General features: G+C 32.5%; 3 protein-coding genes across 5 annotated transcripts; all 3 read right to left on the reverse strand.

The window, feature by feature from the left end:
* Nucleotides 1-1,048: 1,048 nt before the first annotated feature.
* Nucleotides 1,049-7,134, reverse strand: LOC110426241 (Mitochondrial transcription termination factor family protein). Its single transcript, XM_021441417.1, has 8 exons — nucleotides 7,011-7,134; nucleotides 6,134-6,729; nucleotides 4,732-4,869; nucleotides 4,303-4,545; nucleotides 4,018-4,131; nucleotides 3,267-3,449; nucleotides 2,170-2,387; nucleotides 1,049-1,595 (listed from the first exon to the last, which is right to left on the reverse strand). Exons 2-8 carry the CDS (start codon nucleotides 6,659-6,661, stop codon nucleotides 1,256-1,258), a joined length of 1,764 nt encoding a protein of 587 aa, XP_021297092.1. The 5' UTR covers nucleotides 6,662-6,729; nucleotides 7,011-7,134; the 3' UTR covers nucleotides 1,049-1,255.
* Nucleotides 7,135-9,298: 2,164 nt separating this feature from the next.
* Nucleotides 9,299-12,375, reverse strand: LOC110426399 (uncharacterized). Its single transcript, XM_089785284.1, is given in 5 exon segments — nucleotides 9,299-9,813; nucleotides 9,897-10,047; nucleotides 10,278-10,505; nucleotides 10,667-10,722; nucleotides 12,324-12,375. Coding segments are annotated over 5 exon segments (1,002 nt in total).
* Nucleotides 12,376-18,442: 6,067 nt separating this feature from the next.
* Nucleotides 18,443-23,799, reverse strand: LOC110426165 (U-box domain-containing protein 52-like). Of its 3 annotated transcripts, none has more exons than XM_021441313.1 (10): nucleotides 23,428-23,799; nucleotides 23,166-23,275; nucleotides 22,925-23,046; nucleotides 21,925-22,115; nucleotides 21,776-21,821; nucleotides 21,101-21,392; nucleotides 20,538-20,645; nucleotides 20,050-20,460; nucleotides 18,945-19,706; nucleotides 18,443-18,816 (listed from the first exon to the last, which is right to left on the reverse strand). In XM_021441313.1, the coding sequence occupies exons 1-10, from the start codon at nucleotides 23,618-23,620 to the stop codon at nucleotides 18,739-18,741; spliced, it is 2,313 nt and encodes a 770-aa protein (XP_021296988.1). In that variant the 5' UTR covers nucleotides 23,621-23,799; the 3' UTR covers nucleotides 18,443-18,738. The 3 variants fall into 3 exon arrangements, with proteins under 3 accessions (XP_021296988.1, XP_021296987.1, XP_021296986.1); XM_021441312.1 differs by having other exon boundaries at nucleotides 20,544-20,645; nucleotides 21,910-22,115; XM_021441311.1 differs by having other exon boundaries at nucleotides 21,910-22,115.
* Nucleotides 23,800-26,448: the final 2,649 nt, after the last annotated feature.

Raw genomic sequence — 26,448 nt, forward strand, 5'->3', positions numbered from 1 at the left:
TTCTTTTTCAGATTAAGCTTAAGATTTGTTCGGATACAAGTTTGAGTATTCGACAAGGGTTTACAAGAAAGCGATATTAGATTTAAAAACGGTTTTCCTTGGTATTTTGGAAAGTCATGAGAACCTAAGATCATGAAGATGATCCTTACCAATTTTAGCCTAAATCACTTGATTCCAAATAGGCTAGAGTTGGGTCTAAAAATTGTTCACTGATTCGTAAGATTCCTATTTTAGATTATGAAGAGGATTCCACGATTGATAATAATGAGCAAGTCAAGAAGTTTTATACCTAATTGCAAGAAAACTGAACATGAATATTAGGATCAAAGGTGTTATTAAAACCAAGGAATAAGTTGATGATTTTTACTATCGCAATCTTCAAGGCGTACTGCATAATTGGTAGCAATCTCATCAGCTCCACGAATAAACTGAACAAGGCTCTCGATGATAACGGGCCAAAGTTTGTGCTGAATCAGAAAACTTCTGGTACCTTGGACTCACATATTGTAATTATTTCTCGTCAAAACGTTGCAATCGACCTAGGAACTTCAAGTTTCTCTTATCTTAATAGTCAAACATAGGCTAAACATTGACTCACAAAAATGATATATGGTAAAGCACATGGCAGAACATTGGCAACCGACGTTACAATACATGTGGCAAATTAGATATGGCAATGGCTATGGTGTTGGCCGGTGGTGATTTTTTTTGAAGGGCTAAGTACACCTTAAACAGAATGGAGACAAGGTTTTGGAAAAGAAGAGAAAATAGGAGACCTTGCTTTCATATCGTATTAATTTTTTAATAAAAACACTCAATTGATAATAAATGGAATGAGCCTTACTATATTTACGTAATTTGAATATCTCAATTTAATATATGTGAGATTTTTTTTATCATCATTATAACACTTATATGTGGACAGAACAAATTTATCATTTAATAACCTATCACAAAGAAGACAACGTCTGCACTAATATCATATTGTGAAAAGAGATATCTTAAATTTTCAATTCTGTATTTTACCAAAAGACTCATTACGTGAGATTTCAATGGAAGAGATTTCTATTCTGTAATTCAAATTCTAAAGAGCCCTCAACTCTTACAATCAAATTTGTAACACTTGACAACGACGAGTACTATTAAGGACAACTGCTCCATGGAAAAAAAGTGATGATACGTACGTAAGAGATCGCCTATCTAGCATGTACAAACAACAAGTTATCATCACAAACAATTTCATCTTAACAACAAATCATTGATGAGAGGAGGATGGTGAAACAAGCATCCTTCCAACACCCATAAACTCAGCAGCGAACTCCTCATCATTTTTACCTAACATATCTTTTAAACTACATTCCATGTTTCTTCCCTTAAGTACCCAGAATCTGGGCTTTATTTTCTTTTCTAATGAATAACTGAAGAACCTTGGATAGTCCACCACATCCTTCACTGGCTTTTCCATGGTGTCTAGAAGGAATTTGAGTTTCGGTCTCAATACCTCCTCAATGCTGTACCCTAGTAATGGAGAAAACCTACGGACCATTAGAGCAATCTCCCTCTTTGACAGCCCTATCTCCATCAAGTACTGGATCCTGTTCACAAAACCGCAAGATAGAGTTAGAACGATATAACTCTCTCATGACTGCATAATCTGTAACTTGAACATATTAATTTCAGATCCTAACATTGAAAAAATCCAAATTTGCGACTCAACATGTTAATATTTCAAACTAAAATTCTGTTATCCAACTTTGTTGGCTGGGAGGGGTGAGGGGTAAAAGTACCAAACAAGTGAGACTTTCTGTTGTTATTCCACCATTAAGTGCATATATGTCTCTTTAAATCCATTCCTAATTCCAACACATAGTATTCTGAATAGTTGGTTCAACATAATACACCTCAAGGTTATAAGGCAAGTGCCATCAAGTTCATTTCCTGTGTGATCTTTTAAAAAAATTTGATAGAAAAAAAAAAGAGCGTTAGTACCATTTATCAGGCACATAGCATTTCATAGAACCCAAACTTTCATTTTATTTTTCCTTTTTTTGACAATAACTCTCATTTCTTTTAAAATGTGATGCCAAGTTGATCTTGAATATGTTTGCACCCACACAACACCTCAACAAATATAGAGCACAGTGTACTTGTAATGAATAGAAGCAATACCGAGGAAGTAAAGTTTTGTCCACATCAGACACGAGAAGCTCTGGATATTTTTTAATGACCCGAGGAAGGTGGTCATTGGAAATACCCAACTCTATGAGGAATTCAACCTTTTTCTTCAGAGTTTTATCAATGTTGGCAGCAAAAATTTCAGGACAGCGGCAGACTAGCTTCCCCACACTTTCCCAATCAAAACCTAGGCCTTCCAAAAATAGAACAACCTGTACAAAGCAGAAATAACAACATAATTATGAAAGAAAAAGAAGAAAAATGATGTAATGAATTAAATCGCAGAGCAATGCAGTCCAATTCATTGTTTGGAACTAAAAGTAAATATATTCTTCATTACAAGCTAGGTGGATTTAATGCCACAATTTCTCTTTCATAGTTGATTAGAACCCTTGAGAACCAGTAGTTTTAAGGACTATTCGAGAGATACAAGTTGTACTTGACAACAGTCATCTCAGCTCTTCCCAAACAAATTTTTGCATTAGACAGTTGATGAAACAAGTCAGCCAATCTCTTGAACAGTGAAAAAAACCAGAATTGGACAGACTAGAGTCACTCCCTAATCTCCAGCAACCAACAAAATGTTGGTCCTTGGAGTAATAAAAACATGTTACCACTAATAAGTTAACTGGAAGGCTAGCAATCATAACACATAACAAAAGTGTGACAAAAAAGAAAAGCCAGAGGTTACATCAGCAGCCCAATGGTTACAATTTATTGCAATTTATTTATCTCAATGATTACAATTTAATCAGTAGCTATCAAGGCAAAATAAAATAAAGAAGAATCCTTCAGAATAGTAAAGTATAAAGCATTGTGAAGAAGCAACAAATGAGAAGCAGTAGATGGGAATCTGAATCGTATCATGCCAGCAGTGAGGTATAACCATACTGCACATCAATTCCTTTCAACATATTACATAGAATAGATAAAAGTGACCTAGATCAGATGTGATAGCTATATTGGAGGTAGTTACTCTTTTAACAGGTGATCCAACCTTCACAGATGGAAATGGAGTATCAAAAAACTGAAATAAATAAAAGGTAAAAAGTGTATCCCAAGAACCCAAACAAAAATGTACAACCACCTACCTGGAGCAATTCTTGAGGTTTCCGTAATAGTAGTTGGGGGCTTTTGGCAATAACCCGGCCCAACTTCTTGTTTGTTACACCTAATTCACCAAATTGTTCCACCATCAACTTTAGCTTACTTGTTGAACAGCCCAATATATGAGGCCAGCTTATAATTGCCCTGTCCACACTCGCTTTTGGTACCTGAAGCAAATATGATAACTTAGCCAATTCAATACAAAAAATTATCCAACAGAAAAGAAGCAAGAAGACAAACTTAAGATTGTGTGGTAATAAAATAAGCAGATTGAGATATTGACAAAAGAATGCAACTGTCTAACCAAGTTTATGGCTTTATAGAGATTGATTTTGTTTAGAGATACAATGCAATGATACAAAACACTCACTTTAGGTACCTGCCAAGTGCAGGCAAGTGGAAGAATCAGAAAGAACAAAACTGCCTGTGGCTTTAGGAATACATCATCAGGCACTTAATGCAACTTATGGAGTTTTATTATATACTCTAACAATTTCTAGGTTTAGTAATTAATTTTGATCAGTCACTGTTTATTATACTTTACAGGACAATGACAATAGCACCTTCCAATCACACACACACAAAGACCCCTCAAGTAAGCAAACTATAAAGAACATGATGGAATCACAACTCAAACCATAACATAAACAAGGTAAACAGTCAAGCACATGTATATAAGGCACATGCTAAGAACCCTGGCTAGCAACCCAAGCTGGGCCATTAAGTCGTTTATACCTTTTCTTCCTCAAAAAACAAAAGGATATGCTCATAATTATGTTGAATACTTGTTGAAAGAATCCATGGATATTTTAGCAACATCTTGCCAACATCTTTATTTGCTGCACCAACCTATAAGATAATTCATAAAAAGAAACTGTGATCAAGGGCACACAAGATATAACCATATTCAACAATAGAATAGCACAGCATCCATCACATAAAGTTTCTTTTCATTGCTTTTGCAAATGCTCAAAATAATACTCACTAAATGATACATAGAATTTGAACTACAAATCATACCTTCTCGAAAGCTGAAGCTTTTGTTTTAATGCCCTGAACATTGCAAAACAAGACGGGTGGAAACAACAAAAATATTTTTCCTATAGATCCCCTCGGAACTCCAATATTTTCAAGAAATTCAACAAGAGGTATCAAATGGGACTCCACTGGCAACAGTAAAATACGCGGAAATGATTCCAATAGAAATCTAAAAGTTGCCTCTACTGAGCCCAACATGTCTAAACCTCCACGTCTTGCTTCAATCTGCACCATATATTCATAAATTTTGTCACAACAGGAAGCAAATCATTTAAATGTAGCGATGCAACTGAAAAGCAGGTTGAAAAGAATTTAAAAGGGTAAACAGAAGGAAAGGATAAAAAGTATTCAGCCAAAAAAATTTAGACAACTTCACATAAACAGAAAAAGAATATTGAAGTCATATTATACCTTTTCAAAGAAGGATAAGGTTTGCTCCACATCTTCATCAGAAGGAATTGACAAGTACATCATCATACGGCGAGCATTTTTCCCACTGAGCCATTTATCATCACTGCCAGAAAAGATTATTTCCTTCATATACTTAACCTAAAAGACAAATCCAAAATAAGCAATGACTCTGACCAACAAATTGAGAAGAAGAGCTCATTTCAGTCAATTCAAAAAAGAAGCAGAACTCATTTGAAGAAAGAAAAGCATCAAATTTTTGTTTCTTGATCAGATTGGAGAAAAAGCTATAATTTTCAAATATTTCAACAAGAATACGGTATCTACAAGAGCTTAAAAACACACAAACAAAGAGCATTATATTTAACACGAAGTAAAAACTTTTGAAACTTAGCACAGAGCTACTATTGAGGAAAATGCAAATATTCTACCAAAGGATCCTTTGAATTACCAAAAGAACAAAGCTATGGAAAATTTCTAAAGGAATTCATACCATGTGTCTGGAAAGAATACCTACGAATTAGACCATGGCTTAGTACCCAAAAAGCAGACCGTTGGAAGGAATTTTAGAAAAACAAAGGCAATAGGTTAGACATGTCAAATCTAGTAAAAACCTCCTTTTGTTCATAATAAGTTAAGCATATTCATCAATATACAGACTTCTAATAACTTAACAAATGAACTGAAGAAAAACATGCCAAAGTGTAAGAATACAACAAGAAGTCAGCCTAAAATGGAACTTGAAAGGGCTAACACCTAACACCCCCTATCTTAAGCAAATGATAACAAAACATTAATTTTCAGTCTGATTATTTACTTTACGGTTAATGTAAAAGAAAACTTCAAGAGGAAGAAAGTTTTTCTAGGTGAACATCTTCTCAATACTAAAATGTAGTACTTTATAGGAGAAAAACAAGAAAAGTGATTCTTCAAACCATAGGTCTATTGTAAAAACTCCAGAAAACAGGTATTTGTATCTTTTATATATATATATATATATATTTGTCATCCAAATTGAAAAATAACCCATCATTTCCTACAACATGAAATCCATAATATTTCAGGATACTAACAGCATATGACAGTGACATCATTGATTATTTCACTTCGACAACTTGTGTTGCAATATGGACAAATTAAAGAGCGATATCCTAACTGCTTCTTGAATATCCTCATTTTCAGAGCTTGTCATTATTTTCATTTTTGAGGCTAAATAAAATCTACTCCAAAAAGACAAGCATGGTTTATATAATGTCTATAAAACATAATTTCCCATCTAGAATTTGATATTGTGTTTTTTCTTTCAAAGATAAGATCATTGCAAATATGTACATAACTGAACTACAAACTAAAATTAAAGAGAGTAAAGCAGATATAAATCAACATAAAGAGTTTTCTTGCTAACCTTATGAATTAAACTTGGAAGAGATTCTGAGGACAAATAACGCGCAACACTCATAGCCGAAGAAAGTGTCAAACCGACACTCTCCAAAAATGCAACCTTTCCATTATCACCCTTCTCCTTGGCCATATAAATAACCATTTCCTTAAACCCCAAATGCTCTCCTTCACTATTACTATTATTCCAAGCATTCCATTCCTCCAGTTCCTTAACACCATCCACCAGCATTTGCGTGTACTTGGGAGAATTAGAAGCTATGGAAATGGAGTCCTCCAAAGAAAGCCCCAGGTCTTGGAGGTACTCGGAAACAGATTCCTGGGCTTGGGTTAGATTGTGAGAAGTTTGGTCACTGGGATAGGATAGCGCCAACGGTGGTTGAGGAAAGTATATCTTGGGACAGTGGATTATTGGGTAGTGAAAGAATGAGAATGGGAGAGCATTGGGAGAGGATTTGGGAGGAAAATGGAGAAAACAGGTGTTTGGAAACAGGGATTTTAAATTCCAGTGGGTTGAGAAGGATTTGGTGGACATGGGGGACTTTCTTTAAAACCCCCAGAGAAGCCCAAGCATATGCCAGAATTTACTCTGATGGAAGAAAGCTGAAATAAAAAAGATATTTGTCATTAAAAAAAAAAAACCCCATTACAAGAAGCGAGCTATAATCTGTCAAATTCAAGGCTTCCCAACATTTTTACTATTTGCTTAAAGGTCTTGAATACTTTCCCAGAAGGTTAAGAATAAGATGAGGCCTGAAACTGATAAGGCTAATGTTTCACATTCTTTTAACAGAAAAAACAAAAAGAAAAATATACAAGTGTACACGTACATATGCTAAAGAAGTGGAAACCAGAAACAGAAGGCAAGGGGAAAAGAAGCTCACTGGAATATTCCGGCCGTGCAGAGTCGTGAGTCGGCGAGGTGAACAGTGCACTGTTTCTCAGAGGAATGAGAGTTGAGTTGAACAGATGGGACTTCAAAAGATTAGGCGCTTGCTTGCTTCTCTGTTTCCGGGAATGACAAGAAGGAGGGTGTTATATTAATATTTTCTAAAAGAACAAATTTTATTGAAGATTAAAGTAAAATAATTAATTCAATTTAATTTATAAATATATATATATAGGCAGATGAAATTATAAATTTAATAAACTTTATTTAAATATTTAACAATTACCAGATATATAAAAAATAGATAACACTTAATTAGATATGTAAATAGAAATAGCCTTCTCCAAGGAAATAAAATCAGAAAAACCATTTAATTTATATATGAATTAAAATTATTTTTTTATCTACTTCCTGTACCATTGTAATTTGAATGTGTTAATCACAGGTATTAAATCAAGATACATGTCTTCCGTCTTGTATCGAAATTTTATTTTTTTTTAATATTGAGTATAATATTATATAATAAAATATAGTTTAATTTTTAAAATTAATTATAAATAACATTTATGCATATAAAATAAAAATAATTTAAAATATTATGTTTACTAATAAATTAGAAGATTATATTGTACAAATTGAAATTTTGTTTTTTAATTTGAGCTCTCAACAATGTATTTTTTATGTTAATTTTCTAATTAAAAACTAAAAAATATTTAACATGTTGAAGTTTCATTTTTTTACTATTTTTTATTTAAATTCTAAATTGAAATTCATAATTTATTATATTTAATAAATAAATAAACAAATAATATTTTATAGTAATTAGATGAGATAAAGTTTATTAAACTATATCACAACGTAACATATCTATTACATATTGTGTGATATCTTTTGATATTTGATTGAAACAATATAATATATCGATTCATGTTGTTTTTGTTATAATGTTAATATTTCCTTTTCAAATAATCATAACTTGCATATTCTATTCTGTTTTAGATGTTTTTAACTTATCAATCATAATAAAATTCAAATTCCTTAATAATTGTCATTTAGGTTGCATAATAAATTGAATAAATTATGTTAGGCATAAATAAAAAATTTCTTAATAATTACAGGAGTATAAAAGGTGTAACAAATTTTAAAACAAATTAAATTTGAGTTAACACATCAGAAAATTAATGAAACCAGAATGTTAAGTAAACCCATATATTAAAACAATAAGTATTAATTATTAAGTATATCAAGTTATAAACTTTTGGTGAGATAGACTTATAATAGTGATGACATTGAGTAGTAAAAACCTTTTAGAATTCTATCTTTTTAAGAATGAGTACAACTGTAGATTACTTAAATAATTAATTAGATTAAATTACTACTTCCCTAAAACTCTTATATAATTCGAACAAATTAAATCTTATCTTAATACACATTAAAAAAAAAAAAGCAAATCTGAACAAATAGCTTCTACTATTGCATACAAGTGTAAATATTATTTATTCAATAATTAAAAGTTATTTAAAATGATAAATGACAATTTAGAAGTATAACAAGTAAAACTATTTATTGTTGTTGATTGAGAAGTTTTTGCAACATTCTTACTTATATATATATATATATATATACTATAGATTTTCAAAAAAAACATCTACTACAAACTATGAACAAAAATTATTCTCTAATGTAAAATCATAAGAATTTAAATTGAAATAATATTTAAAATAATTTGAGTCAAAATTGAAAAACCTTGATCAAGCAAAATCAGAGATCATTATATATGGAGCGATAGATTTTTTTTTATCTAAAACTACAAAAAACAACTGTACAATGATTCGAATCTATTTCAACTTTGTTATCTCTATTTCTCCAAAAATTTCACAAAATCAATAAATATTTAAATTTACTCTAATAAAAAATATATTTATTAAATGAAAAAACTCGTATTTATAACCCAAAGACCCCCACTACTCACCCAATCCCTTATGAAATCTGTTATATGCGTGACACAGCTGACCTGCCTCTTCTATTCCAGCAGTTACCCTGAAAATTTCTGCTAAAATGGAAACTCCGGTTCATTTTACATTGCTTAGTGGAATTTCCTATTGGACACATATAAAGTGGATCTTCCACTATCCGATATACAAAATGGCATATCTATAGTCTGATAGAAAAGGCCTAGGCCATTACGCTGCCTTGCATACCAAGCTTTTCATCACCTACTTAGCAACTGCATCAATGACATTGAAAACAAAATGTCATTGTTAACTAGTGCACATGCACCATTCAAGCCCAAATGCCCTTGAAAAGGGGAGTTGTAGATGCAGTCTCCCCGAATGTCCTGACCAAATCTGAACAAGATGGATCTGCTTCCCCTTCGGTCTCAAGTTCCAAACCCAGCTCCTTGTCGATATCATCTGAGGCCGATATCAGCAGGAATTCACATCCTTCATAGTTCAAAAAGTCAGATGGATCAGCTGGATGATACCGGCTTTGCCCCAGCTGTTCTTGCAGGTGAGCAGGGAAGGCTGCCTTGCGTTTCTTTTGAAGTCACCTGAATTGGGAATTGGCAGGTTGTTCTGGATTCTTGATTTGTATCACGAATGAGCCTTCACGCTTAATGTTGAGTGATTCTTGGGGCTCATTCTCTTCATCTTCTGATGGGAATTCAAGCTTGTAGATCAGATGAGTGTGCATTTTCTTCTTCCCTGAATTGTGCCTCAGAATGCGGTAAACGCCTTCTCCCACCGCTCTCGCAGGAAAACTACGTCGGTGGCCTCTTGTTGAAGTATCATATTCCTCTGCACAACATTAAAGTTTTAACTCTCTGCATATGTAATAAGAAGGAAAGAAAATATATCCAATGAATGGAGCAAATTAATACCTCCCTTCACAGCACTTTTCACATCTTCTATCTTCGTAGTCACCAATTCAACATAACCCCAGAAAGGTTGAGACTTCTTGCTTGGATCTGGAAGACTTTTTCGTCCCATAACCATGAACCTAAACAGTGGTTCGTTTTCAATATTTACTTCCTACAAGTGATTGAAGTTTCAAGCAACAAGCAATATTTGAATCAAATAATCAGAAAATATAGCATATGTAGTCTCAAATCATGGTTTCCTGGTCAGGATTTCTAGTAGTAGTAACAACTATCTTCTATGTAGTAGACAGACTAATTAAACAGACTTCTAATGTATTCTATGGTACAGATTGATCAACTAGTCGATGTTAGAAGGTAAAACAAGATATACAAAATACTAACCTGGCTACCTTTTCCACCTTCATATTCATTCTTGCCTGACCCACTTCGACCTTGATTTGATTTCTCCTTGGCACCCTTCTTGCCAGACTGGGGATCTTGCTTCTCTTCAACAGGTCTCTCACCGGACTCTGGGCGCAGGACAATGTACAACCGCTGCACATCGTCAACGCTGTGAGCTTCCGACTTGTTCACTTTAGGCCTATAGAAGAAGAATATTTCCCCTCTTTCCTAAATTTTGCCATAGCCAGTGAAATTAGCTCAGGGATCACCCTTCTTGAAACATTATTGAAGTATCATTGTCACTTATATTTACACCTAAAATCATAAACATGACATTTTTATGATAAATAAAGCAAAAAGGGAGAGAATGATCAGATAAATAAAAAAACTTGAATCTCAACTTGGGCATCCTCTCTGGTCCCATTTCATTCTTCTCTGTTGTCTCCTACCACTCAGCACTGACCAGAATGAATCAAAGTCACCGCTACTTTTGTCTGTTGTCTTATAAAGAAAAGAAACGGTGCTGCTAGAAATCCAATGAGAAAACTTTCCGGATTGGGAAGAACAAGACAAGACCCTTCGAAGTTGAAACAACCAGAAACTTCCCCCTCTAGCCACGTTTCCTTTTGACATGCACCACCTTTCTGTAGGCTGCCACGTTTCCTCACACAAGGCCGTTTCAGAAACACACACAAAAATATAACGGTGACGGTGAAGGTGCCAATGGAGGATAAAATGTAAGAGGGGCATTTTTGAAAAGATCAACTTTAAGTTACTATTTATAATAACATTAAACATATAGTATAATGATTAATATGATGAATTTTAATGTATGAGAAATAATATTATTTTTTCTTTGAATTGGGGATGGGGGTTTAAATTTGTTTTTTAATGACATTTATTAAAAAATTTAATACATATTTACTTAAGTAAATAAGAGCTCCATTTGACTTGCTTCTTCAAATTGAATAGAACTAATAATAAAAGCTAGGTCAACATTTATATTTAAAATTAATAATTTATGACGTGGTACCCAAAGAGGCCAAAAATGTGGCCAAACTTGGAAGCTTTATTGGGACTTCCTTTTACTTATAGGTAGATGTAATAATAAATTATTTTTATTTTTTCACCAAATTATATAAAAAATATTAACAAAAGCAGGAAAGAATTTTTATATGCAAGCAAAATACTAACATATAACAACAGAGCTTACAATTAATTATATGTATTTGTTAACATGTAAATATTGAATTATTAAGAAATTAATCTTGTGATTTCTACTTAAAATTGCAAGTAACATTTTTTTCATAATAATATAGTCACTATACTCTTAATAAATCACGTTATCATATTCAATGATTTAAGTATGAAATTAGATAAGAATTAAAATGAAAAGTGAAAAATATTATTTTTATTATAAAATAAAAATTATCTTAGAAAAATAAAGGGGAGGTTTTGAGACCATAACTTAAAGCTTTCAATTTTTTTTTTGCATGTTTGTGGTAATTTATGAAAAATAAAAAGTTTTAAGCTAGTGATGTTAATTATTATGAAATGTAAACGATTTTCAAAGAAAAGAAGCATGTGGGATATGGTGACAAAAGAAAGGTTAAATTATGTAATTAATCCTTGTATTTTGGTAAAATAGTGGATTTAACCTCTATACAATAATATATAAAATTGAGTTCCTGTAATTTTCAAAATTGACAATGTTAATCTAATTGTTAATGATGTTAAAATTTTTCTGTTATTCATGTTGATATGGCATTGAATCTAATGATGTGTCGATGATGACGTGACACTTTTTATCTATTTTACAACACTCTTTTTACAACTTTAAATTATGAAAAATAGAAATTCAGTTCTTTTCTATCTCACAACATTTTAAATATGTTTTTTTTCAATCTCATCTAAAACCGTTAACTTTTCATCAATAACACAAAAGACTCAATATTTAAATGCATTGCCTCTCTCTACACCATCACGAATCTTAAATTCTTTGCCTAGCTAGTATAGTCAAGGCCCATGCCTTAACTTTCTTTGCACCATTGTGGACGCTAATTCCTCCCATAGCGACTTCATCTCCCTCCTTCTCCATCCTTTTATCCACTTTCTTAAGGCTTTTTTTTTTCTTTGTTTTACAAAGGTGAATGCATAGGAGCCTAAGGAAAGGGGAAAAGGGTTAGCTTTCCAAAAGGTAGGATCCAATTTTGATGGGTTTTTTTTAAGATGTGTGATAGTGAGGCAATGATAGCAATGGTTGAGGGACCAACCCAACTCAAATCAAATTTGTAAATAGTTATTTACACAAATTTGGGCTTCCTTTTAGGATAAAAACAAATTTAAAGGTTTTCATTTATATTTCACTCAAAATTTTCTTTAGAAATTGTGAGTGAGATTGTAATGATTTTTTTATCTTGAAAGGGCTAGTGATTAGGTTGAAATCTGATTGATTTAGTCTTTTTGTTGTTGGTAGTTAGATCTAATTCTTTTACTTGATAGGACTACAAATAGGAAAACCCTAGATACTAACTTATCGAGATTGAAGAGGACTCGAACCTCCATGCTTTTTAGCACGAGATTTTGAGTCTCACATGTCTACCATTTCACCACCAAGGCATCATGAAAGTGAATTATATTCAATGAATATAATATCTATCTATTGCAATGCATGGAATATATGACAAAAGTAGAGTGTTGGAGTATTTCAATTGATCGATCATGTCATATAGGCCTGAGTCAGACATCTAACTACTTCGATTTGACTTATTTAGAAGATGTCTTTTATATATATATATATTAAATATATAGATTATATTAAAAATGAAAAAGATGGGTAATCAAACCTATTTAATTCTTGATTCAATAGGAGAAAAAAAGAAAGAGGTGAATCGGGTCCCAAATAATGAGAGATATGTAAAAAGAAGGCTCGATTACATCTATTCCTAATCCTAAATGGAATGTAACGACGTAGAGATTCATATGTAAACATAATATTTATTTAGATATGCATGAATGACCCTTTCTCATTATGAAAATATATATAACCCTATTCTGGTCTGATCTAGTATGGAATGAACTTATAATCATAAAATTGACTTAATCATCAAATTATAGATTATAAGTTCATAACCCTAACCCATTCCCATTTTGGATGGAACAAATCTACTAATTCTTTTATTCTAGTTAGTAAAAAGGGACTTTGAACTAAGAAATATATTATACAAGTTAACTGTACTTTAAACTAAAAGTGGGTATCTTGAGCAATTACAATAATTAAGGCTTTCTTTCCATTTGACAGTAATAAGTTTCACCTAGCAACCTCACATTGGACAATTCCATGTCAACACTTATAAAAATCCATGTTAGTGCTTGGATATGACATGTCAGCACTATCATTACATCATTCATGAAATGTCATATCATCATTATCATGTCATCATAGTCAATGTCACATTAGCGACAAAATGCCATGTCAGCATAGATAATAGAAAAACTTCAACACCGGTTAAAGATTGAACTGATGTTGTAAATTTTGAAAACTAAATTTTTTCAAACTATTATACAATGACTAAATCCACAACTTTGACATTGTACAGAGACTAATTGCATAATTTAATAAAAAAAAGATTTAGTTTAAATAGAGAAAAAGTCTAGAGACTTTGATATTTGCCAATTTAATTTTAGTTACTATAATACTCATATATATATATATATATTAAATCAACACGATATTGTAATAATGTAATAATTGCACACCAATTAATTTTAAAAATTTAATTTAAAATTCATTATAATTGGAAAGACAAGTTAAAAATTATAATTCGTGTAACTTTTATTACCACATATTCAACAAATGACGACCATAAAATACTAAAGTCAAAAAAATAAATTTAAGTTTTGAGAGTCCTTATGAAATTATTTATTAAAAAAATTATAAAATATTGAAAAAATAACATGTACAAAAATGTTTCAAAATTTTTAAGCTCCCTTGACCTCTATGAAGATTTGCCCCTAATGAACTCCTACAAGTGTTCATGGGAAAGGTCGAGTTTGGGTTAAGCCTACTGAACCCAACTTCAAAAAGCTAAGTAGAGTGTGATATGGCTAGACCATTTAGTATCAATGAATAACTAAAATATTATTTTTATATTTTGAAATATGTTTTAGAATTAAAATTAGATAAAAATATTTTATTTATATCAACATAATAATTTAATTGAGACATGCCGAACTCAAGCCCAAGCCCAAGCTTGGTCTGAAGCATGTCAAGCTTGTGGATTTAAATATGTAACTCAACCTTTGAATTGTTGAAACACAAAACTAGAACAACAAAATGGCTTCAAGACATGTATTATGCCACTATATTGAAGGTCTTATTCTCCTGCATTGATAGTGTACAAAAGGGTTTCAAATAATAAACTTCGAGGATATAATGAAATTTAGTGATTGATTGTATTTTGCACTAAAAAAACCAATCTACTAAGCATCTACAGGTGTATGGCCAGATTACCTAACTTTTATAAGATTTTTCTATAGCAAAATGATATTGAAAAATCTGGAGAATATTGAGAAAGGAAGGAAATATTGTTATTTATTATTTCTGTGTATTTTTTAAAACTAGAGGAGAGTTTATTTATAGACATAGATGTTTGTTGACGTATGCTCTCAACATACACATTTGTTTGTTTCCAACAGACATAACTGTTGGTTTTTCAATAGAAAAAAAAATTAGTTTTCCAAAAAATATAACTATTGGCTATATAGACACTTATGTTTACAACTTAAAAATAAATTTAATTTATTATTTAATTACCTACCAAGTGCCAAGTACCTTCATAATATATTAATTATATATTAATTAATTTCAAGACCAACTATGGCTTGGAAAGCCTAACCATGCTCCGTTTTGCACTTTACCCACTTTAGTTCAACTAATGTAGACTTATTCTCCTCTTTATTTAAGGGACTCCTTCTCCAAAGTGGGATTGTGTCTCATAATTATTATTATTATTATTGAAAATGTCCAATAATTACCACCATTTTCAAAATAATCAAAATTTTCAATAATTTTGGAAATCAATTGTATAATTGAAGGTGTATTCCTATTAAACCTCCATTTAGTGAAAACATGTTAAAGTTAATCAAAATTGAAAGGTGTATTATACTTTGAACTAGCAATTCCATTTGGTTAAATGAACATATTTCACATAATGATTCCAACACCAATGAATGTATAATATCTGTCGACACTTTTATGGCTATACATCAACATCTTCCTTCCATGAGTGCTATTAAAGCCAAGCTATTGAGCTCTTAGAAGTAGCCACATTTTACACTCACATAGGTAGATCTTATCAAGAATGCCCTCATAACTAAAATACTCAAACAAATTAATGTTATGGGTTTATTAAGAGTAAATTACTTTTCCTTTCTTTACCATTACAAGTATCTACCACTTTACTTGGGATGGAATACTAGATATCATATTATAGTGCTAGTAGCCATATACAAATGACATACTTTCTCTCATTGAACTCAAGACTTGACATTATATCAAAGGTTAAGTTAAGGTTCCCCCATGAGTGACTTTTAATTAATGAGCTTAAGTGCAATCCCTTTTGAGATCTTATTTATAAGATTTTCAATAAGACTTCTTGTTAAAGGATTCATTAAATTTTTAATTCTTAGGATAACATCCACTACACCCATATCTTTCATTGTAAAATTATTTGACAAAAGTTTTTTTGTCTCCTCAACTTGTTCCAAATTTGTATCAAATATTAGCATGTCATGCACAATTAAGCAAATTATAACTCCTTCACCATTTTAGAATTTGCTATATATGTGCTTATCAAACTTATTTATTGTAACCATTGGCTAAAACAATAAACCTTTTTAGTTGTTTCATGTAGACTTCTTCTTTTAATTTATCATTTAAAAATATCGTCTTGACATCTATTTGGGGACTTAACAACTTATAAATTGATGTAAGTGAAATTAGAAGTCTAATTGTAACAATCATATCTATTGAAGCATAAGTGTCCATGTAGTCAATTCCTTTGTGTAAAGCCTTTTATTACTAACCTTGCTTTAAACTTGTCTATGGTTCCATCTACCTTAATGTATTTTGTTTTTGAAAATCCATTTACAACCCATTGGTTCAGAACATGGTGAAAGATCAAGCAAAATTCAAGTGTTGCTTCCCATTATTGAGTCCATCTCATTATTGATTGCTTCTTTCCAAAATGAAGAGTCTTGAGACTTCATTGCCTTGTCATATATAATAAGGTTTGATTCCAAACTAAGCCAATCAAGAGTTTTATTATATATATTTTCTCCCCTTTTTTCCAAAAAGAACATATAAAAATTTGGTTCAAAGTCTTTTGTTTTTGTAACCGTTTGCTGTAGTTGTCTTGAAATATACATTTGAATATATTTTCATAAAAAATTGCATATCTTGATTAAAAGAAAGTGTTGACTGAAATTGAATCATGTGGTTCAATTACTTTAAACCTTTACACTTTACTATGTTATGCATATCTTATAAATATAATTATATTCCTCTTTCATCCAATTTTTTTCTTTTGGGTTTTGAAACTTTAATTATAGCTCTATATCCCCAAACCTTCAAATAATTAAGATTAGTTTTTTTTTTCATTACTGATAAGGTATTATCTTAGTTTCCTCTTTAGGAGCTTTATTTAATATGTGACGAGCTATTAATAAAATTTCACCCCAAAAACTTTGTCCAAGATCAGAATATGATAACATTGCATCTACCTTTTCGGTCAAGATCTTATATTTCCTTTTTTGCCACCCCTTTATATTGTGGTGTGTAAGGTGCTGAAGTTTGATGGATAATCTCAATGGAGTTAAAATAACTGGATTATAATATTCTTTATTTCTATCCAATCTTAAGTACTTGATAAAAGATTCACAATGTAATTCAACTTTTGATTCATAATTATGAAATTTATCAAGCGTTTCAACTTTAGAATGCAACAAATAAATATGACAATATCTAAAGAAAGGAATGGGACACAATTTCTTTCTAGCTAATATATGTGTACTATGCATATTACAATCATCACTATTTATTATATTTCAAGTAATTTTGTATTTCTTTTAATCTTAGAGAAAGGATTCCTAGTTATTTCGTTAGCATGCATGTATTACATTTATTAATCTTTTGACTAAATCTAGTCTAACTTATATATGTGATCCAATCTTCTATAATTTAAATAACCTAATCTACAATGCCATAGATAAGAAGATTCAACCATATAAGAAAAAACAAGTGTCTTATTATTATTATTATTATTTAGTTTGAACATTATTTCATAAATGTAATCTGTCCCAACAAATATTTCTCTCTTGGATAGAAGAAATTTTTCTGCATCGAATACAAACCTAAAGCAAAACTTATTCAATAGACTTCCAAACATTAAATTCTTAATAACTTCTATAACATACCCTTTGCCTTTAATTGCAAATTATCGAACAGAATCTTGTCTTTGCATATATGCTTTGTTGGTCTTGAATTAACCCTGAATCAATCCATTGGGAATCATTATCAGCCATTTGATTTCAAAATTCATGGACACATTGCAAAAGCTTTAGAAGCATCTCCACTTGAAGAACTTTTCTTCAATAATAACATTCCTTTCCCAAATGTCCTAGCTTTCCAAGATGGAAGCATGTGCCATTCTTTTTTAGTTTACTTTGTTCATTTATTATGAATTTATTCTCCTTTTTATTTAAAAAATTCTTGTTTTCCTATTCTAATGTGGGATTGTATTCCATGATTATTACTGTTGAAAATATCCAACATGAATACCTCTTTACTTTAGCTTTGATTTAAGAGAAAAAAATCATTAAAAAGAGAAAGATAAAACAAAATGAAGCAATAACTTAATTGAAGTCTAGATATTAACAATATCTCTTTTGATATGTATGTGTATGTGTGGTTGTAAGAGAAGTTACATGAATACCCTTTTACTCTTGCTTTGATTTAAGAGAAAAAAATCGTAATAAAAAAAATAAAAAGAACTAACTTGACTGAAATATATTAACAATATCTGTTTTGATATATATATATATATATGTGTGTGTGCGTGCGCGCGTGCGTGTGTGGTAACAAGGGAAGCGAACCAATTTTGGAAAGAGGTTTCTGTTTCAAATTCTTGTAATGTTACATTTGTTCTTTTTCCCAAAAGTAATGTAGTTAGTTACATTTATTGTTTGCAGTTTTCTCTCAAAATATTTACAAGAAAACAAAATTTCTTTTAGCTGGCGGAATCAGAAGCCACTTGAGTTTGATGGCTCTTGATGCCAAGCCCTAATAACAGACACATTAACTAAGCTTTGAGGAACGAATTAATAATGATATCTTCTGTTGGCTCTAATTGTGAGAGGATATAAACCAAGTCCTAAGTTTAATCCTGTATCCTTTATTCCCTTAATCTTTTTCTGATTGTTCTTCTTCTGTCTTTGAGCTCCTTGAATTGTGAACTTGATAAGCATCACTCCTCGCCTCCTGTAGAAGAAAAAGAAAAGGTCACACCAGTATGTCATTCCTTTGGTTTTTTCAGGTAAAAAAATTCCAAGGTGAAGACCCTTGGTATAGATTAAGAAAATCATGAGAAAATCATTTTGTAAACTCACCTGTGAAATAGAAGAAGCTTGGCTGTGGTTGGGGGAGGGTCCAGCACTATGAGCAAAAAAGAAATGGTTCATTTTCCCTTCGGCAATATCTCTGAGTCTACAGAGCTCTGGCAAGACTTCCTTGCCAAGATCTGGCCTGTCTTTCCGTCTGAGTTCTGCGCATTGAAGTGCCAACTTTGCAAGGGACAAGGTTTCTTCAGCAGGCCAGTCAGTCACAGCAGGGTCCAGCATCTCTGTGAAAAATGTGCCCTTCTCGATTGCTCGCTCAACATAGTGAGCCAATCCCATTGGTGGCTTGGCCGTTATAAGTTGAAGAAGCAAGATCCCTAAGGAATATACATCAGATTTTACGCCGAGCATCCCTGTTTGCTGATACTCCGGATCGATATAGCAAAACGTTCCTGCTGTTGAAGTTACGCGGAACTGTGTCACATTCTCAGCAACAGCAGGGACAAGCCTGGCTAATCCAACATCGCTAATCTTGCTAACATAGTTGTGGTCTAGCAAAATGTTGCCAGGCTTAAGGTCACGGTGCACAATCGGCTCTGGCTTTGTCTGATGGAGGAAAAGTAGGCCTGTGGCAATCTCTGCAGCTATGCGGAATCTGAGTTGCCAAGACATGGCGGGGGTGTTCCCTCTCCTAAAGATACAGTCATCTAAGCTTCCCTTACCCATGTACTCGTACACTAGAATGCCATACTCTGGGCAGGCACCTAGAAGAAGTACCATGTTGGGATGGCGGATGCAGCTAAGTACTTCAATCTGCACAACAATAATCATGAGCAACAAGTTAGAAATTTCAGACTTCTTATTTACAACAATTCCTTAAGAAGCTTGGTCATGAGAGAATGCATAGGAAACCATGTTAAAATACCTTATTGACAAATCTAGCTTTCAATTCAATTAACAATTAAGCAAGACTAATCTACCACGGTTTTTTGAGTCAACTAGACATTTTATGAGTCTTGATGGAGTGCAGACTATGTAGTTTGTTTTAGAATTCTTTGCGTTTCCCTGGTGTTAAGACTAACAAGCAAGGGGTGTCCAAAGCTTCAAATCATACATGTCTTTTAAGAATCAGCCATCAATATTATTAGCTTCTCACCTCTTGCAGAAATTGTAATCTCCCTTGAGCAGCATCTGGGCGTAAAACCTTAACTGCAACCGATGTATGATCAAGATAACACTTATAGACGGGGCCATAACCTCCTTCTCCAATCTTTCGAGAGCAGGCAAAGCCATCTGTTGCTTGTTCAATTTCCTCGATACTATATCTTCTGTATTTGATATTACTCCGGGAAAGGGTGTCTAACATCTTCTTCATTTCCACCGTTTCTCTCAGGGTTTCCCCATCTATTTTCAATCTTCTAAGCGATTCAGATGCCGCAACTGCTTGTACGGCTTCCTGGCACTTAACCCTCTCTTTCTCTGCAGCAGACATTGCAGCTTCCTCAGCAAGTCGTGCCTCTTCCAATCTTTGTTCTTCTTGATGTTTGCAGCGATTCAGCTCCATTGCCTAACTTAAATATCTCATTACCACCCGTCTCTGTAATTCAGAAAATTCAGAAAAGGGGGAGTACTTTGATGACTTGCCTGTACCTGTTGTTTTGCTGAAAGGGCTTCTCGACATGCATTGCTGTACAAGTCCATTGTTTGCTTCAATTCTAGCCTCAGTCTCCTCATCTCAGCTTCCACTTCCTCCTGTTGTTTGTAGATTAAATAAGCAGAAACGTCACTTTAGCCAGCCATGATTGGTATAAGCATGGTGAAAATTTTGAGACTAAAACTTTAAGGACTACTGAAATGATGCTGAATTTTGTGTTCCTTAGCAACAGAAAAAAAGAAGATGATTTAACCAACACTTTGTGTAATGATAATTTGTTACATAATTTACTAGCTTATGCATAAGGATTTTTTAATTGGATGATAGAAATTAACTATGGAGTTCACTTCAGTTTTGAATTCAAAAGTGTGATTAAGACAATGTACTTATTTTGATCCAATCAGATTTCTTTTAGATTGTTTCTTTGTATATTTTTAATGCTTAAGCTTTGACAAGCATCTTTAAATGGTGCAATGATATGAGATGAGATAAATGGGACCTGGTGTCTATATTAAAGTTAGCCTTCCATAGGAGAAAGAGTGATTGGCTTTACCAGATTCTGAGATGAACATGATGATCTTCCACTTTCTTGTGAAACTGATGAGAATTCATGTGGTGTAGTACGGTCACTCCACTTGATTCCTAAACGCATTGATCCTATGCTATGATCTGTGCTGCTTGATGTCCGTGAATTTCGGCTAGAATCAACAAATGAATCAAAGAACACAGAAGAGTTACGATCAGTGCTTGGTCGTTCTGAGCTGACAAATGATATATCAGTATCCGATTCTGAGAAATCCCCAAACGCTTTCATGAGGCTGGGTCTTGCACCTGGGTATGGTGACCTGGTTTTTGTAAAGATGATGGTAAGTTCATCAGTAAGATCATATCAACTCCAAGCTACCAGTTCCAAGCTTTTAAGTTGATAAAATTAAAGGGTTAATACTTATAACTGAAATGGTACAGTAACGGATGAGCTTAAACTAATTTCGAACATCTTCAGTATTGGTTAATGAAATTTCCCTACAAGAATCCTTGCTCTACTTTGCTACAAATTTTCCTCTTAAATTTTACCCAAATTGATGCTGAGCCAACCCCGGACTCGAAAACTATCAAATTACTTTTCTTCCTGGATGTATGGTTGGGTAGCATCTGGAAATGATATACTTGAAGTCTTTGAAAATTCACCCAATTCATTTCCTTAACAGGTTTATTTCTCGAGACTTACCTGCTACCTCTGTCAACTGAAGTACGAGGCTTGACCATTCTGTCAGCTGTATATTCAAGAATCAAAAGTTGCATTTTCAGTGAATCCATAAATAAACTACATTGAAAGCACATTACTATAGGAGGGAAACAAACCTCCTTTTACACTACCACTGTGCAGGGATGGCTTATCAACAGAATCTGTATTTTGTTTCTTAATTTCATCGAGTAGTGGGGAGGAGTGTGGGGCTGAACGAGAGGCATTTCGTACTGAAGAGACCTTTCCTTTGGAAATGACATATACAGTGCAGAAGTCTGGTGAAAGTTTTGATACACAGCTTGGTGTATCAGCCCTGAATTTTCTGCATAACAAAAACCATAAGTCAGAGGAGCTTGGCTTGGTAAACTCGACAAAATTACATCTCTAAGGAAGAATTTCAAGGTTGAAGTGCCATCATTCTTGTAGTTTAAAATCTAGGAAGTGCATGTTACCCTGCATGTTTTGATTTGCAACAGCTAAGGTGATTATTGCACTTGCCACACAAAAGCTTTTTATAAATGCATTTATCATTTTCTACATGTGTTGGACCAGGAAGAAGTCTCAAATACCATCCTGGTCACTGTACATCCAAGCTTTTCTGTATTTCTTCAACGTCTTTACTCTCCAAGAATTAACAAATTCAGCTTTGCTTTAATTGAGCCTATGTCCATGATAATTGGCTACTCATGACTTATATCTGTATGTTTTTTTTTTTTTATATGCCATATAAAATCCATAAGGCCACCATGGGAATGTGGCTTAGATGGCCAAATCAAAACTGGAGTTGTTAAAGCCAGATTCTGTTTCGCAGAAAAGAAGCTAACCTGAGAAGAAAATTAGCTATTGCGACAGAAAATCTTCATACAGAAAACGAATGAAGCTATCTAATCCTAGACAGATGTAAATCATTGACTAATCCTAGCAATGAATTCTACCAAAATCATATTTTTGTGCACATATTTCTCGGAGTAAATCTTTTGATCTATCAGTGATTTCAGTCGGACTCTTGGCTGTTTAGAGTTTAAAATCCGATTTTCCCTGTAAGGCCAATCATGTTGAGTTCTCATTATGATCATCACCCTGTCAAAACATTTTTGTGTGAATATTGAGCTGGAAACAAGGAGCAGCTACCTCATAAATCCACTTCGAGCTGGGGCACCAAGAACCAATTTCTCAATTGCAGCATAAGAGACATATTCTGTCAATGCTTTAACTATATCCGTGTCTTCGAGTATGATGTCAAGGCAATGTATCTGATGTCAAAAACAACAAAGGGGAGACCAAGTCACAGCATTTTCTGGTTAACTATTATATTATGTGAAAGAAATCATTGCGGTTGCTCAAAGGATTGCATTCTATTGATGAACCTTACGTCTTTTCGAGTACAATAACAATGGAAGGTGAGGAACAAATCCTTGGACAGCTTTTCGGCCATGTGTTTATTTGATAGGGGTAAGTTTATGTCACAAACCACAGCAGTACCTGCACCCGAATCAGTTTAATAAGAATTCAGCAAGCAAAAAAAATCTAAGAACCTGCTAAAAATCTTCCAATTTCCTCCTGAACATATATTGTTTAAACTACTTTTAGGCACAAGCATTGGAAATGTAACTGAGACAGAGAGAGGGAGTTACTTGCTACATGGGTAACTGCTGCTGCTTTGTTAACAACATGAATAAGAATAACAGTTTGGCCTCTGGAAAGAAGATTCTCCACTGCCCATCTCAGAGCATGTTGGCTCCCTTTATCCTTGTCTATAGCCACTGCTACCAGCCCATTTCCCACACCTTTCTTTGTACAAGAAGCATATCTATTAGGAGTCCACATTTTCTGTCTCTTTTTTTTCTAAAAATTTTTTGTCTTCTCTTAATTGTCTTTAAACAGAAGGTACGAAGTCACCCGGATTGTTAAAACAAAGAGATTCAAGTTTTTCCAGATAAAAGAACTACCCCATTGAATTATAATCTACAACTAGTTTGAGAGGTCCCAAAACCTCTCTTCCTCTAATCTCTATGCAAACATCAAAATTCCATGACACTGACCATGCATTGCCTTTTATTATCTCCTTTCAAACAGGGTTGTTGGTTTCTCTGTTTCTGGCTATCAAATAGGAGCCTCAAAAATTTGCTAGTATTTTGACCGAGAATTGTGTACCAGTAAAAGGCATAAATTAGCAAAACTTAATAAAACCAAGGCCTAGAATTCCTCCCTTTTTCTCTCTGCTTGCATGGCCCAAATTCCCTTCCCCGTTATGTGGGATTTAGGAAAAGAAATGTGCCATTGCTTTTGTACTGAAATGGGGCTAGATGAAAGGGCTCAGTACCCAAAATGAAGCACTTATTCATCTAATTAATCACCAAAAGCCATTTTTTTCAATAAATGCTAATAGTTTTTCCTCTTTTTATTGTACTATTTACTACTTCCTATGAACTTGTTGCCAAAGATTTTGCGTGTGTGGTTTAGAATTATTAACCTTAATCACGTTAATAGTATTCTCGTTTTCATATCAGGGTTCCTTTCTGTTTTTTTTTTTCTTTTTTGTTTAATAATTACTATAAACTCCATAGCATGTTCAATAATTTTTATATAAAAACAAAGTAATTTATGTGATGGTAAACAAATATTGAAACAATCATGAAAAATACTTAATATAACATAAAAGAATAAAGAAAGAATATAGATAACAACAAAGTTGGGAGCTAAAATTTTTTCTATTGCAGAAGGTTTGAGGGTTTTTTTTAAAAAAATAAATAATAACAAAAACAGAATTAATGAAAATAGCAAATCAAAATTGAATAAACAGAGTCATATTTCATTAGTCTTTTTGGTGTGGACATACATGTGGTAAATTTTGTCCAAATTCTAAAGATATGTTGATTTAAAATAATTTTAAAACATCACAAATGGAAATAAAAATTATTGAATTCCGAATAAAGCTGAAATATTGTGAAAAGCTAACAGTTTAATGGTGTAATTGATTCATATAACTAATGAAGAGCTGTTATTATATAAGTTCTATGAGGACCTATTCTCTTCTTTGAGAATCCAGATATTTGAACTTATCCAAAAAAATATATGGTGTAATTGTACATGTGCAGTTCGTTTAGTCCAGTTAGTGGTTTCAAATTCCAAATTGCTCCATACTCATAGAGGAGCAAATTGGTAGGAATACAAGGGATGGGACACGTGACAATCTGATTCCCAGCAAAGGTGGGCTTGCTAGGGGTTGAAAACAGTTATATCGACACATTTGCCTCTCATAATATAATAAAATAAAATATAATAATTCTTTTATGAAAAAAATAAAAAAAATAAAATGAAATTGTTATTATGTCGTTTAATTTATAAAATAAAAAAAGTAAGAATTATTACTATAATTTATTCTAATGTGTTGGTATATGTCCTTGAGCCAATTAGATTGGTAAAAGAATATATATTGTTATTTAATGCATATTTAATTGTATAATTTTATGTGATAGATATTTTTCTTCATGTTAGTGCAATAATAAGAAGTTATTAAGTACTAATTAGATAAAGCCTATGGAACATAAAGGTCTTGCAGGAGAATTATAAAGTTATTATAATTATGAGATCACTATCCATTAAAATCATGTTCCTAAAATTATTCTTGGTCATTGTATTGTCAAGACAGAATATTGACAATGTTCAAAGACTGTACATGTTAAGCCTCCTTATTTAGAAAGTAAATAATTGATCTCATAGATTGAAGTATATGGGATATTTGAGGATAATATGTAGGTATTTGTTAAAGAACAAGTTTACTCAACATGATCCGCTATGAGAATTTCATTTGGTATTTCACTCAAGTGTCTATAAAAAATGTTCTCATTTGATAGTCGTGCAACTAGTCCTTAAACTTCACACTAAGTTATCTTGTATGGGAATGATATACTTTGATTTCACCTCTATGAGTTTGGAAGCAACCGAATGCCTAAACAGAGTGTTTTTGGGCATGCCATGAAGTATGCGAAGGTAAATAAGTGGTCAAGAGAGGATTCGTCACCCCAAGTGATATGAGGGCATGTATCTCACTTGTTCTCAATTCTTGATTAACTTGTATAAAGTCTTTGGCCAAAGCATGATGAATTTAAGGAAAATTAGTTTTCTAAATTCATAAGGTTAGTCATGAATTATGAGAACTAATATGAAATGTCGTAGTAGACATTGAGCCATGCTTAATGATATATTTGGGATATTTGATGAAAGGACTGTATTGCACTAAAAGGCTTATTAGTGAAGGGCTTTGTCAAATGCTTTAATTGACTCTCTAACATTTAAGTGGTCATGATGTATTGCTAGATGCCACTCATGATCTATAAATACAAATTAATTATCAAATTGATATTTGATTATGATTTATATTTATTGCCAACATGTTAGAAGCCTAATGGGTCACATACATTAAGTGACATGATTGTGATTAAATAAGAATAATTAATTAAGTTGGACTTAATTGAAAGAGACCAAAATAAAGTGAGAAATTAATTAAGTTCTCAAAGACTTAATTAAATTAAAATACAACTATTGTATTTAGGGTTACAAATTAGTTTGACTATATAAATATGTTATATTAGTAAACTAAAAATATGAAGCCTCTTACTACATTCGAGCCGTTTCATAAAATAAGAAAAGAA

This window comes from Theobroma umbraticum, unplaced genomic scaffold (assembly GCF_002168275.2).
Source record: "Theobroma umbraticum cultivar Fairchild unplaced genomic scaffold, ASM216827v3 scaffold_55.0, whole genome shotgun sequence".
In the NCBI taxonomy this organism is placed as follows: Eukaryota; Viridiplantae; Streptophyta; class Magnoliopsida; order Malvales; family Malvaceae; genus Theobroma; species Theobroma umbraticum.

What these genes read in the sequence shown, in the direction of transcription:
- LOC110426241 (XM_021441417.1), bottom strand. Translation starts at nt 6,661, where the DNA reads ATGTCCACCAAATCCTTCTCAACCCACTGGAATTTAAAATCCCTGTTT. An exon ending in AAGCTTCAGCTTTCGAGAAG is followed by an intron (nt 4,132 to 4,302) that starts GTATGATTTGTA and finishes ATTATCTTATAG; the next exon opens with GTTGGTGCAGCAAATAAAGA. An exon ending in AACCTCAAGAATTGCTCCAG is followed by an intron (nt 2,388 to 3,266) that starts GTAGGTGGTTGT and finishes TGCTTTGTACAG; the next exon opens with GTTGTTCTATTTTTGGAAGG.
- LOC110426165 (XM_021441311.1), bottom strand. Translation starts at nt 23,620, where the DNA reads ATGTGGACTCCTAATAGATATGCTTCTTGTACAAAGAAAGGTGTGGGA. An exon ending in GTTATTGTACTCGAAAAGAC is followed by an intron (nt 23,047 to 23,165) that starts GTAAGGTTCATC and finishes TTTTGACATCAG; the next exon opens with ATACATTGCCTTGACATCAT. An exon ending in GATTACAATTTCTGCAAGAG is followed by an intron (nt 19,707 to 20,049) that starts GTGAGAAGCTAA and finishes ATTGTTGTGCAG; the next exon opens with ATTGAAGTACTTAGCTGCAT.